Source organism: Lathamus discolor, chromosome 4 (assembly GCF_037157495.1).
Source record: "Lathamus discolor isolate bLatDis1 chromosome 4, bLatDis1.hap1, whole genome shotgun sequence".
Lineage (NCBI taxonomy): Eukaryota > Metazoa > Chordata > Aves > Psittaciformes > Psittacidae > Lathamus > Lathamus discolor.
Genome location: NC_088887.1, coordinates 35,904,738 through 35,922,276, shown reverse-complemented (window position 1 = coordinate 35,922,276; position 17,539 = coordinate 35,904,738). Strand labels below are relative to the sequence as shown.

The 17,539-nt window shown below is 39.8% G+C and overlaps 1 protein-coding gene across 2 annotated transcripts in view; it reads right to left on the bottom strand.

Moving 5' to 3' along the window:
- Window positions 1-2,248: 2,248 nt before the first annotated feature.
- The window catches only part of PDXK (pyridoxal kinase), a 47,411-nt gene continuing 32,120 nt past the window's right edge, over window positions 2,249-17,539 (bottom strand). For both annotated transcript variants that reach the window (XM_065677060.1, XM_065677059.1), the window contains exons 4-11: window positions 16,695-16,778; window positions 14,580-14,626; window positions 13,585-13,670; window positions 12,910-12,955; window positions 10,152-10,263; window positions 8,620-8,756; window positions 8,120-8,186; window positions 2,249-7,341 (exon numbers count right to left, since the gene is read on the bottom strand). In XM_065677060.1, coding sequence (XP_065533132.1) covers window positions 7,229-7,341; window positions 8,120-8,186; window positions 8,620-8,756; window positions 10,152-10,263; window positions 12,910-12,955; window positions 13,585-13,670; window positions 14,580-14,626; window positions 16,695-16,778 — 692 coding nt within the window. In that variant the 3' untranslated portion in view covers window positions 2,249-7,228. The remainder of the gene's footprint in view (window positions 7,342-8,119; window positions 8,187-8,619; window positions 8,757-10,151; window positions 10,264-12,909; window positions 12,956-13,584; window positions 13,671-14,579; window positions 14,627-16,694; window positions 16,779-17,539) is intronic.

Genomic DNA, 17,539 nt, shown 5'->3' with positions numbered 1-17,539 from the left:
GCCACAAAACTCACCTGATTTTGTAACGGATAAGGTAGCAATATTTAGGGTTTTCTTTTTAAACAATGGTATCTACCATCCTATTGCCCCTCTCTACAATCAAGCGTACAAGCCTTGCTGCAGAACGAATACAATTCATAACTGCCAACCAGAAAAATACACAAACACTACAAAAGCCTACAGTTTCATCAGAAATTAAATCATTTGCTACTACACAGAACTGCACTGGTTTTCTGTCATAAACGTCATTAAATTACTACATAACACCTCAAAGACAATCATTAAGATGTATAAACATATAACAGGTCTACGTGGTCAGTACAAAGCACCACACAAAGTACGTAGAAAGTCTGCTCATAAATACTTCTTTAACAATTTAGCACTAGAAAAATATTACTTTAAAAGGCATTTTTTATTAAGTTATTCAGCTTGTCCAGGGCTGCTGGGCTTGTTCTATCCCTACTACATTACAGCCACCTGACTCTCTCTCCAAGTCATTTTACTTTTCTGGAAGAAAAGGCTACATGTGGCTGGGATCCAAAGCTTAAGTACAATCTATAAAAATATAATTCTTTTAAGACCTCCTGCTCACATCCTGAAGGCCTACTCAGCCAGCCCCCAAATTCTGCTTCCCACCCCCACCACACCGCAAATAAAAGCTTCAACATACATACACACACACACAGAGTACATATATTATACTCTTCTACACAGAGATTTCTCTAAATAGCAGTGCAACCACAGGGCAATAGGTAAGGAGTACATGTGATTTCAGTGGTAACATATGGCACAGCCTTCTCATGTTGCTGGTTTTCTCTGTCTGAATAATGTGCTGCCTTATTCACTGCTTTGCACATAATGGATTTATTATTATTATTTGCACTGCGGAGGCACCAAGTTAGGAAAGTGTTCTTATTTGAGAGCAACCTTGGGAGCATCACATTCGCCTCAAGGTTCATTGCTGCTGCAGCAGTGACACCACCAAACTGGTGCCTGGTACTGCTATTTCTGCTATCCAGTACTGGTTTTCCTGGTAAAGCTCATGAAAGCTTTCCTAGACTGCTGAAAGCCAAACCACTTTTGGTTCCTTCTGGAAAATGTGAGAACCTAGTCTGGGCTCTCCTGAAAAAGCATGCTGATAATAGCAGCTCCCTTCCATTCTGCATTCAATGCTCTTCGCTGGGTACCTAGGGCACACTCCTCCAGTTTCTGATTGAACCTCACAGATCTACCTGAAATCTGCTCCTGCATGCATGTATAAACTTGCTGGGTTACTCATTATTTGAAAGGGAAGAGTTATTTTCAGGGCTGGGATTGAACATCTCAAACCTTAGTTTCCATGGTTGGGTATGTGTCTTCAATGGACATGTTTTAGAAAGCTACAAAACTGCTTAGCAGTAGGATCTCACTAGAAGCAAATATCTTTCACAAAGAATAACCTTATCCTGTGATTCCAGCAGGAGATGAATGACTAGTCTATGAGCCAGTACAGCTGCAATGAGATGCAAAAATGGTTGTGTTTTGATTTATGAAGAAATAATTTTGGCTGAAGAGTGACCAAAATTTGAAACACTTCTCAGCTTCTAGAATACTCTTTAAAGAGGCAAGGGCTTTTACTCAGTGGTTTTCTTTAGTACAAATATAAGCCAAACTTCTCCAGTGGTGTAAGCATAATGAGGTAGCACCTGCTCTGATACCCAGTGCTCTCATTAAACTAGATACCTGCTCTCTTCCTCATGCACAACGCTGCCCTAGCAGAAGACACTATAAAGTGCTGACAGAAGCACTTGTTCTGACATGCAGGAACAATTGGTTCCTAATGTATGGCCTTGTAAGCTCTAACTTACGCAGTCAGACAAAAATTCCACGAAGGGGAGTGCAGCTAAGCACTGCGTAAGAAACAGACCTAAAAATGAGTTATGGTTCGTGTTCCAAGCCCCTCTTCTCACCTTGTACGTAGGAATAAAGAGCACAACGCAGAAAGCCTACACATGCCAGTAAGAGGCATACAAGAGCAGTGGTGCAGAGTGCCAGCAGTTGTCTTCCCATGAAATTTCTTAAAAAAACCCTAACGAACCAACAAGTAAGACAAGAAGGATGTTACTCACTTCCTCAGAGCTGCTGTCTTACAGTGAGATGATTACAGCACTCAAATGTGTGCTCCTTCATCAAGTACCCTTTCTCTATACTAGGATATAAGTAAGGAGACCTTTAATTCCGTCCACTTTATTCAGCGAGACTATCGAACTGTTCTTGTTCCGTTTAATTCTGAAATTATTCACATATGCAAAACCAGGATCTAACACTTTGTGTGTGCACAGGATATTAAATGTAGATGCTTTTATTACAGTCTTCCTTGCCACATATTTTAAAATAAAATAAATCAGTACAATCACCATAACAGTCTTGGACAACAAATTAACACCATCCAATCAGGACACAGATAAGATAATCAAAAAGGCAGTATGAGTAGCTGGAAACCTTGGTCCTCTGATTCTTCTATGTAACATATTGACTATAGATTTCTTCCATTTATGAGAAAAATCAGCAAACAAAACAGTAACAATTTATACAGCAGATTTCTTAAATGTCTATATAGAGTGTGAATAGCACTGATTGTAGCACAATGTCTTCATGCACGTCTCCCAAAGACGTATGTGGGAATTTTACGCATGTAGAGACTAACACAGGCCCAGAATAGAGTAGATCTTTTGTAAACAACTTTTGGTCTCTCTTGCATGATGGCTCCACAAATGAATACACTTGGGAGTAATCAAAATGGCTGACCACATACACTGCAAAATTCATTCCAGAAAAAACAGATCCAACACAAATTACTTCCAGTGGGTGAAAGAATGATGGGGAAGTCGACTGGACACAAACAAAAAGCATTCATCACTCCCATGCGTATGTGTACGTATTAGAAGAATCTTTCGCTGCTAACTTCACACGTACGTATGGGAGTATATGTGGCAATGAAGTCAGTAGTCCCTAACTGGTGAATGCTGGACGGGTGGGCTATAGACACCTTTCATGCTGTTAGGACGGTCACAGAGGATTATCCATTAGTTATTGATTGAACTCTCTGGACTGAAGTGCTTGTTCTTCTGTAATCAGTTAGGACCTCAAGTAGTTTAGCCTAACCATTCTTATTTATCTAAGGATCTGCCAGTGGATCCGATGACCTTGGTAAGCCCCCTCCAATCCCTTAAATAGTGAGCTGCTTCACAATATTGAGACACCTTTCAGCTGCACCAGGTAGGAACTCAGAAATAGATACAGATATTATATGCAGAAGGACAGGAAGGAATAAAAGATTGGACAGAACCGTGCTGAGTCTTTGAATTTTGTTCTGCAAACAGGATGAAAAAGTGCTGTGTAACTCTTAACAAATAAAAATGCACCCAAGTATGTGTACCTTGACATCTAAAAATACCTGTTAGCCTGTTGTGACTACAAAATGTTAGCTACAGAATATATTTACAGATAATTTCTGTTGTTTGTTCCTGTTAAGAGATGTTAAGCCTAATTCTTCACTGAAGACATAAACCCAACCTAATTTAGATCAGATCAGTGAGAGTTTAAAACAGGTATCACATGAGCAACTCCCAGAGACTTAAGCAGAAGCAGCTATCAGCCCACTGCTACAGAATCCAGCTACTTCAGTATACGAACGTTTGCAAATTGAGCGCATTAGTATTTTATTTTTTTTTCTTAATATGGATATGTCACAGTTTCTAGGGAAGGTGTGAATTACTGAACTGATCCATAGTGGGAAAAGACCACAGCTGACAGGTAGAAGCTGCTCCAACAAACATACAGGTTTTTATCTCTAGATGACAGTTTACGGATAAAACATTGTTTGCAAGGTAGCTTTAGGTTCCTAAATCCCAAGCTTCTTTATTTCAGAGAAAGCCAGCCCTTGCCTTTCTCTCACTTCCCTTGTGAAAGTCTACTTTGTTTAGTGGTAAGAGAAATTGTGCCACCTCACACTTACTAAAAGGGCTTTCTGTAGTGCATGCTCACAACACGAAAGGTTTCCTTGACAGCGATTACTTATTGCCGCTTACAAAAAAAATTAAAAAGCCAGTTTTGAGCTTCTCTCTGCTGTTGATCCGCTGATGTGAAGAACTGGAAATCTACATTTTGCACTGCACTAGAGCAGGGATGGCCACCATATGGCCCCATGCAACTCCCAAGCCGGGCTGTGTTACGTGACTGGCAAAGAAGTTAATGCCGGGCGATCCACAGCTCTGGCTATAGGAAAACAGTGCAGCAGGATCCACTTCCTGGGTCACACATTCCAGGCGGGTAAGGGTGTCAAGCATAATGCCACAAAGTCAGCCATGGTATGTACAGACAGGGAAGTTCACTATATTGATCCCTTCTTCCCAGGAGTATTGTAGGGATTATATGCTTCCACATGAAATAAGTCTAATTTTGAAAGATAAATAAACTCACAGTTATGTTTGGAACATGGCGTGCAAGACTTCTTTAATCAATGCTATAAAGAGTTAAAATCCTTTTGTGTTCAACTGCTGGAATGCATCACCAGCAACAATATTTAAGTACCTTTGCTGAATTCAACTATCAAAAAAGGCAATTGCATTCCTAGCACAACTGCCCAAGCAAAAAGCAGCATACCTAAAAAGGGGGCAAATTATTAATGGTGAGCTATCTCCTAGCATGTCTGGAAGTTTGTGTCTCAGGAAGAAAAAAACTATTTGCATTAATTTACAAATACAGTGCCGCAAAGAAAGGCAATTTGTTGTACTTCACAGAATCACAGAATGGCTGAGGCTGGAAGTGACCTCTGGAGATCATCTAGTCCAATCCCACTGCACAAGCAAGGTCAAGTACAGCAGGTTGCTCCGGGCCATGTTCAGTCAGGTTTTGAGTATTTCCAAGGGTGGAGACTCTACAAGCTCTCTGGGCAACCTGTGCCAGTGTTCCATCATCCTCACAGTGATTTATATTTTTTTAATGTTTAAATGTAATTTCCTGTATTTCAGTTTGTGCCCACCGCCTCTTACTCTTTCACTGGGCACCAGCAAGAAGAGCCTGGTTCCTTCTTCTTCACTTCTTCCCGTATTTATACACACTGTCAAGATAGTTCATGTCTTTTTCCATGTTGGCTGTCAGCCACGAGCTCACAGAATCATAGAATCAACCAGGTTGGAAAAGATCTTTAAGATCATCCAGTCCAACCCTTACCCCAGCATCTCCATTACTGACTGATAATTTTAGCAGCTGTTCACATCCCTGAAATTATTATTGCCAGAAAGTTATTTTATGGCAGTGGTTACTAAAAACTGTGGCAGTAGAGACACATTGTGTAGGCCGTTCCTGTTGGGGTTTCCAGCCTCCTTAAAAGTCTCACAACATACCAATTTTTTTTTTTTTTATGTCAAATGCATGGAAGAAAAAAATTATTATTCGTTGTTGCGCCTGAAAGCCTCAAGTTTGCCTCTTACATTTACTGAGAAACGCGTTCATCTCTACAATTTCATTTGCTTCGTGAAATGAAAACTATGGGGGATTTCAAAAATAATTATTAATTATGAAATCTTACTCTATAAAAACAATCTGTTCAGCCAAAAATTCACCTTAAGGATAAATTACTCTTCTACAAGGTGAAACCAATTAACTTTTACAATGGCAGAAAACCCACAAAAATGGTTGGATAAATGAAGACTTCAGTGGCCAAAGCAATCTCCAAACCAGCTCTTCTGGCGACTCCCAAGCTATGAAGGTGACACTGTTAGGCAGGTGCGATAAGGAAGATACAGGAAAAGTTAGCTTGGAGATACCCAAGAGTGAGTTTCCTGAGCATACTCTAGTAATCAAGGAAAAATTAGCCCTTTCCACTAATACAAATTTGCTTCATGTCACTGGAAACAGAAATGCAATTTTAATCTCCCTATACATCGTAAATAAAGCTCATCAACTGAATTTGGTTTTAACATCACACTAGACCTCATCTTGGGAAAAGCTAGAACCTCAGTTTCATACAGCAATCATATGGAAGTACAAGTGGTCAGTACTGTCAGCATATCTGCCCTAATGGTGTAGTATGTGCCTGTGATGTATAGGATGCTGAAATTGTTAAGAATCCAATTTTGAAACCTTATGAAGCAGAATTTTGAAATAAAGATGCATTAATAATAATGCATTTCTGCCATCTCTAATCAGTGTAGGCTGCAGAGACATTATGAACAAATTAATGTTGTATGTTTCACTGCATTTGGTAAACATACATAGTTTAGTAAGGTTTAGTAAATTACAAATACTACTTTTACAACATTGCTTCCTTGATAAGCCTGCCCATATTGGTCACTACTGTTAAATGGAAGTGCCCTAGGTAGTTTGTAAATGCATCCGCCCATGAAGAACAAACTAGTGTAGCCAGCTTTCAGGGCAAGAGCTGCTTTCTCTTTTGTCCTTACAGAATGTTTGTCCTTAGTTAAAAATAAACGAAGAGTCAAACCTGGCGTCAGAGGCAGAACTACAAACTTCTAATCAGGGCTACTGAATTCATATTAATGAAGATGTTTCTGGAGCAGCTTTTGGAAGAAAAACATGTGGGTGCCCACAGACATCAGAAATAAGCAGCCAGTACCTGCAAAAACTGAAACTGTGCAGCTCTTCATAGACAAGAAACAGGAGCAGTTATCAGTAATGTGAATGACTCCTCAAGGTCACTTCAGAGAACTTAAATGCCAAACATCTTCAAAGTACTCCTACACACAATCAGAACTTTGCGTGTAGTTTTAACCCTGCTTAGTTTCATAGCAGCTGAGATACTGAATACCAGAGTAGGTAACCAGATACCTCCAGGAACAGGGAGCGTGGAGCCAGCTCCATTGGCACGGGATGCCATCTTGAAAAATATTTTCCAGTCAGTCAAGCATTCCATTAGCAAATGCACATCTAAAGTCTTTGGCAAGGCAGGAACATTGTGAACATTGTACTCTCTTGCCCTGGGTAATTACACAGACCACGTGAATTTGACAGCCATTTTGATGCCCGGCAATATGCTTCAATGCACACCAACTTGTTTTTAAAACTGAGCAAGGCCAGCACATATGTTTGAGAGTGGATATCTGCCTATGCTGGGCACTACTTCATGAAAGTCAGATTTCTGTCACAGATCTAAGGCAAATATTACAATTTACAGGAAAGAAATGAGGACATCAATACATTGTGCGTTATTGGAGACATACAACCTTTATAACACGGTGGCTTTCACTATGATCTCTGGGTTTTCTATGTCCTTTTTGCTTTGGACCATTCTCAGTTCCAGCTGGGCTGAGTTTGGTTTGTTTCCTTCTCCAGCTTGTGCTAGAAAGAGTACATCAGAATGTCATTAAAAATAGCAGTATAAAAAGAGAACAAACTACACTGTTCTGTTACCCCACAATTTTTTTTACCCTCCTCACCTCCCCAGTCTCCCTTACTACCCCTTAGCTTCTAAGGTGGAAGATTCAGGTCAGCACTGTGATTTCCTATCACCCCTGTTCTGTACCACTCTCCAGCAAAGAAACACAGCTCTGCCGTTAATTAGAAAGTGACACAGCCATGCTCCAAGAACCAACAGCTCCGGACCTCTTTAGGAACCGAAAGGCATGGGAACTCCAAGGGGAGAGAAGGCAAAAAAACCAAAAAAAAAAAAAGAAAAAACAACGAAAAATCACTTCTCACATGGCCAACACAGCAAACAGACAGTTTATTATTAGTTGATAATCCCTTCTCAATACTAAACACACTCACTCCAAGGGAAAGTAAGCGAGCTACACTTAAAAACAGAAGCTCTCTTGCACATAAAACTCAGCATTTCCTCAAGTTCTTCCACCACTGTTTTGCAAAGCAGTCAAGTGCAGTTGGCATGACTGCAGTCCCACTACAAGCTGAACAGTGACATCTTCAGTCAGGTGTTGTCAAAAATCAAAAAACTTGGAGGACACTGTAAGGAACAAGACTGTGAAGCTCTCATTCTGTAAATCCTCTGTCTGTGTCTACACTGAGAGCTACCTTTAGCCAGGAAACCCAGAAATCTCTCTAAATGTTTCTTCCGATGTAAATCCGTACGGAACAAGGGAACAAGATATGAATTAATTACCTTTTGCACTCTTAATGGTCCTTTGCAGAACATGCTGCATGGCTGACACAGTCTTTTCACATGCTACCTGCATTAACATAACATATTCAGGTTTTAGTAAAATTCCAGCTGCCTAGTTATTTCAAAACAGCTGGTATTAAGAGCAAACATGACTGAGCAGTCACAAACAGGATGACACCCACGTAATGCAGAGTCTGGGGAAAAAAATTTAGATTCTTACTTCTTCCAAAAAGGGTATTAGAAATCACACAGCTGTAAGGACTTTATGTGCTTAAAGGGAAAGAAACAGAATAGCGTATCAGATAAATTGATTTCAGTGCTTATGATGAAGTGAGGGTAAAAAATATTAATTACATACACGCATGCAGTCTCTCTCTCTTGAGAAGAGCATCTTACTTGTCAAACAGAAAGGCGTCTTTAAATAATGTCATGGATTAAAAGTAATAAAGGAAAAATAAACAGTCTATGCTTGCAGAGACATAAATAACTTCTCTCACAACCTTCAAATTGTTTGGATGCTTGTGTGTCCATGCCAAAAGCATAGCAGCGAACAAGTCTCCTGTTCCAACAAAGACAGCATCCACTTTAGGAGACTCCACTCGAATTCTTTGTGTCATCTTGGTACCATCTGCTTTAGCTAAAATAAAACAGACAGTTAAAAGTAATAGACCCGGCAATTAATACAATAGCACTGACTATTATTTAAAAGTGGTTACTAGATTTGAATTCCTTTGTTGTCTGCAATGTAAAGATGCTAAGGATTACCGTAAACTTTGTACCAGCTCTTCTAAAAGATGCTACCTTTCAAAACTTTGCCAAGTTGGGATAGCTTTTAGAACTTATATACTGTACAGATTTCACTTACGAGGGAGCAGGTAGCTAACACCTTTATTTTCATGTAGGATTGAGAGCCACCTATTTTCATTTAGACAGCAGCAGCAGCTTGCTCAGGAAACCACATATTTATGGAGAGGGCTGAATCCTAGATGAGGCATTCCAAACCATAATCCAGAGTATCTGCAAGGTTGTATGGAGGCACAGGAGCAGCTGTAGACATCAGCAGAGAGTATCTGATCCATGTTCCATATTGTAACTGACACTGAAATGACCAGACTTATTCCAGACCTGTTATATACTGAGTGCTAAGACCCACTGACTGATTCTTAGTAGGATCTGTTTTAAATATCAAGACTTCTCCAGTCTCTCAGCAGTCCAGAATGTGATACATTTAAATCCCTTACACGAACAAGAAAAAGAGATCATATACCATTCCCACATAACTATGCCCTTTGTGGGTAAAAACATCGAGTCCACACACACAGTGCATCTTCATGACAGTATAGAAGGGGATATAAATAAGAAGGATATTTAACAACCTATCAGGAAGGAACAATCCACTAACAAGGCAGTGTAATTTTCACAGAAGCATTCAGAACACTCAAAATTCCTGTTTAATATCGCTACTACTTGTTAGGGCCATTACTAGGGGCTTTAACAACCCTGATCTACTTCACCTAGGACATCCTTCACCTAAGTACCCTCTGCCCACTTGCCCAGCAGCTGCACAAAAGCTCAGGCCCAGGCACAAGCATCCTTGTCTGAGCTATGTTGTAGGTATACCTATGTAGAGCCCTTCTGTCCTGACTTACTGATTTGATTTTCCAATTAATCTCAGACCTGGTTTGTCTCCCTTTGCTCCGATGATCACTGACCTGTTGATGGGACCTGTCCGCCATCACCATCCCAGTTCTCCTAATCTTATTCAGACACTGTGGGCTTGCGCCCTGTTGGTGAGGGCAGTGCTCTGCCTGTGCTATGATCATGCTCAGCTCCCAGCTTGTCTTCCTACAGTGAGCCAAGGGAGTTGCTGCTCTCTAATATTACTGTAGGAGAAGTAGTTCACTTAGTTGTTCACTATAAGTGCACTCCACGCAGTATAGATACATCTGGTGAAACTACTTCTTAAAAGCTAACTGAAAGCACAGAACAGGTTAAAAGAAACCACAGTTTAATGAAGGAGTTTGTGACTTACTTTTTCTGTGGCTTCCCAGAGCAATTAGGTAGTCATTTCCTAGAGGTGCTTGTAGATCTGAGCTTGTGATAACCACAGTCTCTGGTCCCATGGCATGGAGCATGTCCATCACCTTTCCATGTGCAAAAAGGCAGAAATCAGTTTTTCATCACCACTACAGTGTGTGTTGATTAAACCTTGCATCATTCATAGTACTAAAGATTTTTAACAAGCACCTTATTTTGGCATCTTTTGTAAAGAGAAAAAAGAGTTTCTACTCAAAAGAATTCATTGAATTAGGGGAAATTATTTGAAGTAGTAGAATGAAAACATATGTATTTAAATGAACACACCTGTTAAAATATACAAGCATCTCTGTATTATCTTTGGATGCTGCTCTGAAAAGAATACTCTGCTTCAGATGTGATCAGATTTTTCTTGTCTACATCACATTTTCAGAACATATTATCAGAAGAATAAGAGAACAAATATACGAATACATGCAAGTGTTTCAAGATGGCAGCTCAGGTGCTAGAAAAGTCACAACTCCAAGTCATGAAGTCTTATTTAGCTACTACTTCAAGAGTCAGCAAAAATGAAGAGTTAAAAAGCTAAATCAGAGGCACAAGTGTGTGTCTGTCACGATCTTTTCTCATTCTGTTCCAAACGCCAAATTACACCTGTAAATTCTGTACCTTTGCTGGTGTATTTCCACTCTGTGTGTGCCTTACTTAAATTCATTAATACTCTACTTCTGACATCATGATCAGTTGCCACAGAAGTGATTTCAATCTCACAGAAGAATTACTGCAATAATGATTTTAGCATAAAACACAGATAAAATACTAATTCTCCCAGAAGAGTTTAACTAAAAATCCTCTCAGGCTAGCTATGACTCAAGAGCAGCTGAATGATAAGGATTTATTTCTGCTATTTTTTAATTCTCTATTGCTTTTCTTTCTTGCCTAAGCCTCCAAGTTTCTTCAGCTGTCAGACCTCTTGGCACAGACATCAGCTGGGTTTTGGAAGAAGTAGGAAATCCACCAGCATATGCCAACATAATCAACCTGTATGTGAGGTAACAATAAACTCTACTGTATTTCTTAGTCACAATTCACCAAGAACCTAACCAACCACTATTTTCAGCTGTAGGACTTAGTCGCTTCTACATTAATAATTCATCATATTTAATTTTATGTTAGAAGACTATACTGTTGCCACTGTTTTGCTAAAGAAATGAATGAAAGTATGTCACCACGGAAGTAGATGTAGAATTCCTATCACCTCCAAAGGGGATAAATTCTAGCATGGATTATTACAATCTATATATAACATGCAGCTGGGGAGACATTAGAATATAATATCCTGAAAGCAACTATTTTAAAAATGCTTCCATTCCTAAGTATAATTCTATCTCTTTAGAAGAGATTTTTTTTTAACTTGTTATAAATAAGAGCTGTCACATGAATCAGACAGTCAGAAAATGAACTTGTAAAATTATTTAGCACATGCAACTTGTGTTTACAGCTGAAATATGCAAACTTATAACTAATGGCTGTACAGCTATTAGCACTGTTCTTCAGACTGTGGTTCCACTGGTGAGGACCAGAATCAAAAAACTAGGTTTCCGTTAGCAGCTAGTGGCATGAAGCACAGTTTAATCTGCCTCGCCCAGCACAGTGTTGTAGTCTAAAACTACAGGGGGGCGAGGGTGGACGGGTAGTTAAAAGAGCTGGAGCTGCTTCCGTCCTGGTCCTGAGATGGTAATCAACCCGCCTTGCATGATGTTGCTGAAGGAAAAAAACCAACAAACATTTGGGCCCAGAGACCCCAGCTACTCTCCAGGGTGCCACTGCAGCTGCCGTTTGTTTAAAGATTTTGTGTCCCTTTGAAGTTCAAAACCAAACTGGAAAAAATAACATCAGCCCATTATGAAAGCACTTGATCAGTCAACAAAAGAAAGAGTTCAGCCTTTCTCAAGACACCAGTAAAACCATATTCCTATTTTGTCCTCCACCAAGCCATGCAGCTTTTTATTTTCCTCAGTTCGCTTAAAAGGGTAAATCTCAATGCAGTAGGTTTGCAGGCAATTTATCATCTCTGTATGGTGATGACAGCGGCCATCAATGCTGTGGATTTGTCTGTCTTTCACCACGAAGTACCTGAAGGCCATCACTTCCAGTCTGGTTTCTCATCTATGCACCCTATTTCTTTGCAAGCCAGGTCTCATCCCCTTTTGAGTCAATTTAAGGAAGAGAAACAGAGCACCAACAATCACTGTCAGGAAAAGATTCAGAGCGTATTCAACAATCCTTGTAAGAGTTTGCTGGTAAGCTCTCTTCCTTGAGAACTGGCAGAATGAGAAACGTCTGTCTTAACACTCAGCATTGCTGTTGCACGATTCGCTTGTGGACAGCAGAGGGAGCGACTCATGCAGGTTTCTAGCGCTCAGGGTCACCCCGGGTTTTCACCCCCACCACTGCATTTCCACAGCGTGTTCTCCTGCTACCCTTCTTACACTGTAGGAAAACAAACTCACAGAGATCTACCCATTACCACTGTAACGCCTTTATTTGTGGTTCTTGCGGGAAGTTTCTCCAGGAGCCTGACACCAGAACTTAAAAGTTGTTTGTGCCTGGAGTGCATGAGCTTTAATGATAAATGGAGAGAAAGGATAGAGGCCAAAGTGACTTCAAGGTTGAAGACAAACAGCAAACTACAGCATTGCAGGCAGGAATTCCAAAAGAGATCATACACATCCTATCCCTTGCCTACTTACCTCTAAAGCTTCTTTTTCTGTGTGAATCTTCCTGCCTGTGAGTAACCTGAGAATGAAACACAGATCTTAAAAGAGCACAAGCTCTCCAGGCAATGACTGTTTTGTTTACTCTTTGAAAGGAGGAAAGCTTGGGCTGCACCATGCAGGCCTAAAGGGTTTGTAGCTATAAGGTCTGCTGTACCAGACCATTGTCTTTAGCAGAAACGTACAGCACTTCTGAAGCCATCCTAACTCACACCAGTCCTAACCTGCTTCCTGTATTGATCCCTGGACCATAGAATTCACTCACAAATGTCTTCTTTTCATCTCCCATGCAGCTGCTTCCTCCCCTTAGGTAGACAGCCTGTTATGTATCACAACAGATTATCCCCTGACCAAAGACTCACAGCTTTGTAGACCGTACAGGCAGGACATTTAAATTCTTAACTCCTATGACATGTTCCCATAGTGGTAATTCTGAATCTAATTTTAGGGGGTTGAGCCAAACAGTTTTGATATTCTGACATATAATAAAGTGTTTCCTTGAACAGCTAAAAAACCAAAACACAATACATACATACATATGGCAATATGTCGAGACAAATAAACTATACTGAAACAAAATAAAAGAATAAAATCAGTCTCCCCTGCTTTTTAACCAAGTTCGTTTGTCAGTAAAAGGAAATAAGTACTTACTCGGCTTCAAACTGGTTAGGAGTAATTATATCAGCAACAGGTACAACTTTGTCCCTGTAGACTGGGAGAAGATCCTTGGGCACATACTAGGGGAGAAGGAACATTATCAAATGTCAGCAGCATCTGAGATATTGGACTGCAACTCTCCTTTCCTCAACTACCATTAATGTTGTCATACAGCCCATCAGGAAAGGGAGATTGGTTGTCTAAGCAGGTGACAAACTAAGATGTAACAGGAGTCCACAAAGCCTGTATGTTCTTGAGACTCAAAGCCGAAAAGCATCAGCTGCTTTGGTACACACTGGAGCTCAGCTAGGAAGGAGTTCAGGTTAGACTGAATACAGGGGTCACCTCACCATCCTGAGTCCTGCTGTAACTCAGTTTAACAAAACCTTTAACAGAAGTTCATTGTTTACTAGTAACTGATATTATCTGGCAGAACCCCATTTTGTCCATGTTTTTTTCTCTGTTAGTCTCAGGAAATCAGGAGAGGGACTTTTTACAAGGACATGTAATGAATGGACAAGGGGTAATGGCTTTAAACTGGAAGAGGGGAGATTTAGATTAGACATTAGGAAGAAATTCTTCACTGTGAGGGTGGTGAGGCACTGGCACAGGTTGCCCAGAGAAGCTGTGGCTGCCCCAACCCTGGAAGTGTTCAAGGCCAGGCTGGATGGGCCTTTGAGCAACCTCGTCTAGTGGAAGGAAGGTTTCCCTGTCCATGGCAGGGGGTTTGGAACTGGATGATCTTTAAGGTTCCTTCCAACCCAAACCATTCTGATTCCATGGGCCCCTGTGTTACTGTCTCCCATTCCAATTGTATAAGCAACAGATACAACCCCACCACAGTGTTGACCACTAGGTAATGCTTTATGGAATCCAAATCCATAGTCAGGTAAAGTAGCTTAGGATTGGTGTTTAAAATTAGTAAATCTTTATACATCTTTATATAGCAAAAACTCATTATACAGAAATCCAAACAGATAAGTACTCACCATAGAGCCTTCTCCATTCCATTTGTCACCCATTACTGGATCGCATACTGTAACAGAAAAAATGTGGCTTTAGAAATGGGGTACAATTATAGAGATCTGGTGGGAGGGAAAAGTTCTAGGCAACAGTAGTAGCTATGCAACAGCACTGAGCACCTTACAACTTACGTACTCTCACAGCTCTTGCAGCACACTCAATCTGAAACTTATAACTGGTAACTGCAATTCTGAGAGAGCAGGCCAAGCAACTTAAACAACTGTCAGAGGGTTATAGGCACCCTCTCCTTACCTGTTTCCATGTTGTTATATCTGAAAGTGATGAGTATGAGAGGGTCTGACTGATGGGAGTAAAGGGGCTTTTGATACGCAATATGCAGAAAGCCCTCCCCTTCACTCCCCAAATGAAAACTCTGGAATAGTAATATGGTGGGGAAGAAATGTGGGAGAAGCTGATAGCTGTGAAGAGAGTCCTATTTTTACTTTAGCATAAAAAGATACATGCCAAACTTACACACCAAAATGCTGTGTGTATGCATAAAATAAATATGTGTATTACAACGAAACAAGAAGAAAAATCCATGCCAAAGTAGATAAACTCCTATCAACACACTTTTGGCATAGGTTATGAATTTTAAGTAGTATTAACAACATACTCCCAACACCCTCAAAGTGAAGATGGAAACAGCCTAGCTTTGTATGTTAAAAAGGAACATTTTTCATTGTAATAAAAGTTAAAAAAGCTTTTAGCAAGATAAAAAAGAAATACAAATGGGAAAGTATCAAATCAAGGTTCAATCAGTGCTTAATGAAGTTCCTATGAGTAAAAAGAGGGCAATTTATTTTACATTTTAAAAGTATTTTCATAGAATCATAGAATAGTTAGGGTTGGAAAGGACTTTAAGATCATCTAGTTCCAACCCCCCTCCTGGGGGGTCACCTCACACTAAACCACGTCACCCAAGGCTCTGTCCAACCTGGCCTTGAATTACATTACATATCCTTACATTATAATCTGTTTCTTAAATATAAAGGATCTTAGAAGCCTGGCTGTGTTCCCATCATCTGACCACTTCCTTCCTGTTCTACAGAGCTAAACGTTTCTTTCTGCTTGTACTCCAACAGGTTTTAGCTTTCACTTACCAGTACAAGGCTCCGGAAAAGCTGGCAATATAACAGTGTTAATAAGAGCTAAAAAGCAGCAAACCCTAAGTTCACGAAGATCTCTCTGCTACATTTTTCTAAATGAGAATTCTGCTTTGTTAAGTCAGATATCACACTGTGCAGTATGACACCTTGCAAATTCTGCAAACCACTCTAGATGTTTCCTGACCACAGTTTACTGAACCTGAAAGTGACAGGCTCAAACCTTCATTCACAGCTTCATATCCCACTAAATTCTCACTGACTTTGCCCTGTCACTCTAAACGTTTTGCTCAATTCAAGCCTAAGCTGGGTATGTTCAAAAGTCCTGAAACACTCAGAGAGTCAGGAAGGAAAGAGGAAAATCTTTTATCACAGGTTTAAGCCTGACTTGACACATCAGCAACAGTTGCTAGAGTCTGTTGCTCTTTGAGTGCTCCTAGGCAATCTTAGCAGAGGGCTCCAGAGTTGAGTTAAATAAACCTCAGAGTTTAAGCTAAATTATGAACCTTATAAGGCATAGTAGGACACTTCTGGGATGCAACATGCAACCATAGCAGGATAACATGAGAGAGCCTATCCTGCTGTTGACTGACTTGGAAAACAAGGAGAGGCTCTATCTATCAGCAGTTACAGGCTATGCCTCTGAACTACAACCAGCAGCAACTGGCTGGGATTTGACAAGTCTTTCTTTGATACAGCCAATCAGTCCTCAAGGTGCATTCTCCTTTGGACAGCACAATGCAAGAAAATTTCTGAAAGGCATAAAATCATAAAGATAAAAACCTGACTCCCTCAACACTTAAGCAATGCTGAAACGCATCTTCACTGGAGAGCCTCAGCCAATCCCAGTCAGACCAGAGTGCAAGATGGTTCTGAAACGCTGGGTAATGTCAGACCAGGGTCTTCATCCTAAAATATTAAACTGACAGGCACGTACATTGATGAAGCAGAAAGGATTATAATATACATCCTTACCATATACTAGGTTAGAATTCTGTTGCTTCAACTCCTGGACAATATCCACCACCATTGCAAGAAACGATGTGTCTCTTGTGTACCCTTTGGGAAAAACAAGACACTTTTGAAGTTCTGTTTTCACACACACTTTTTTTTTCTCTGGATAGGAATGTTGCATACTTCTCATTCTTGAACGATGCATTTTTAGAACAAAGATATTTTAGTATTTCATTCAGGAATAATAAGTGGAAGACAAATTCAGACAGTGTTTGCACAACTACAAATATAACCTTAAAAATCCATTTGCCAAGAATGTTATATAAGAAGGGCTCATACAACTTCAAAATACTTGAACATATATACAAAAAGGTCAGACTTAAAGGAAAAAAACATGCCTTTTCTTCAAAACAGCAGTCTGAATCAGTGCTGTTTATCATCTACTAAATAAGAAATATTTTTAATTCCATATACTTTTCACGTACTCTAGTCTGAAACAGGTGTTTTCTTTTAATTATTAATGTTGGTTCAACACATTAATGCCATGGAGAATTAATCTTTAATATTTTAGAGCAATGGCTGATATACCAATAAAATTCCTATTTTTAAGCTTAGCAATGAAATAAGCTGGAAATAAGTTTTATTATATCTCAAGGCCCTAATCACAATGCTAGGACCACAATACTCTTATTTCATCATTAGTTTCTTTATCTTATAGATGCTTCTTTTTATATTTTATGCATTAGCTTTATTTACAACATCTATTAAATAATAATTTGATTTTCATTTATTTTAGTTCATTTAATAGTAGCATCTTTAGCAAGGTAGTTTCTTCAAATATTCAGCTTGGAAATGTCTACTCCACT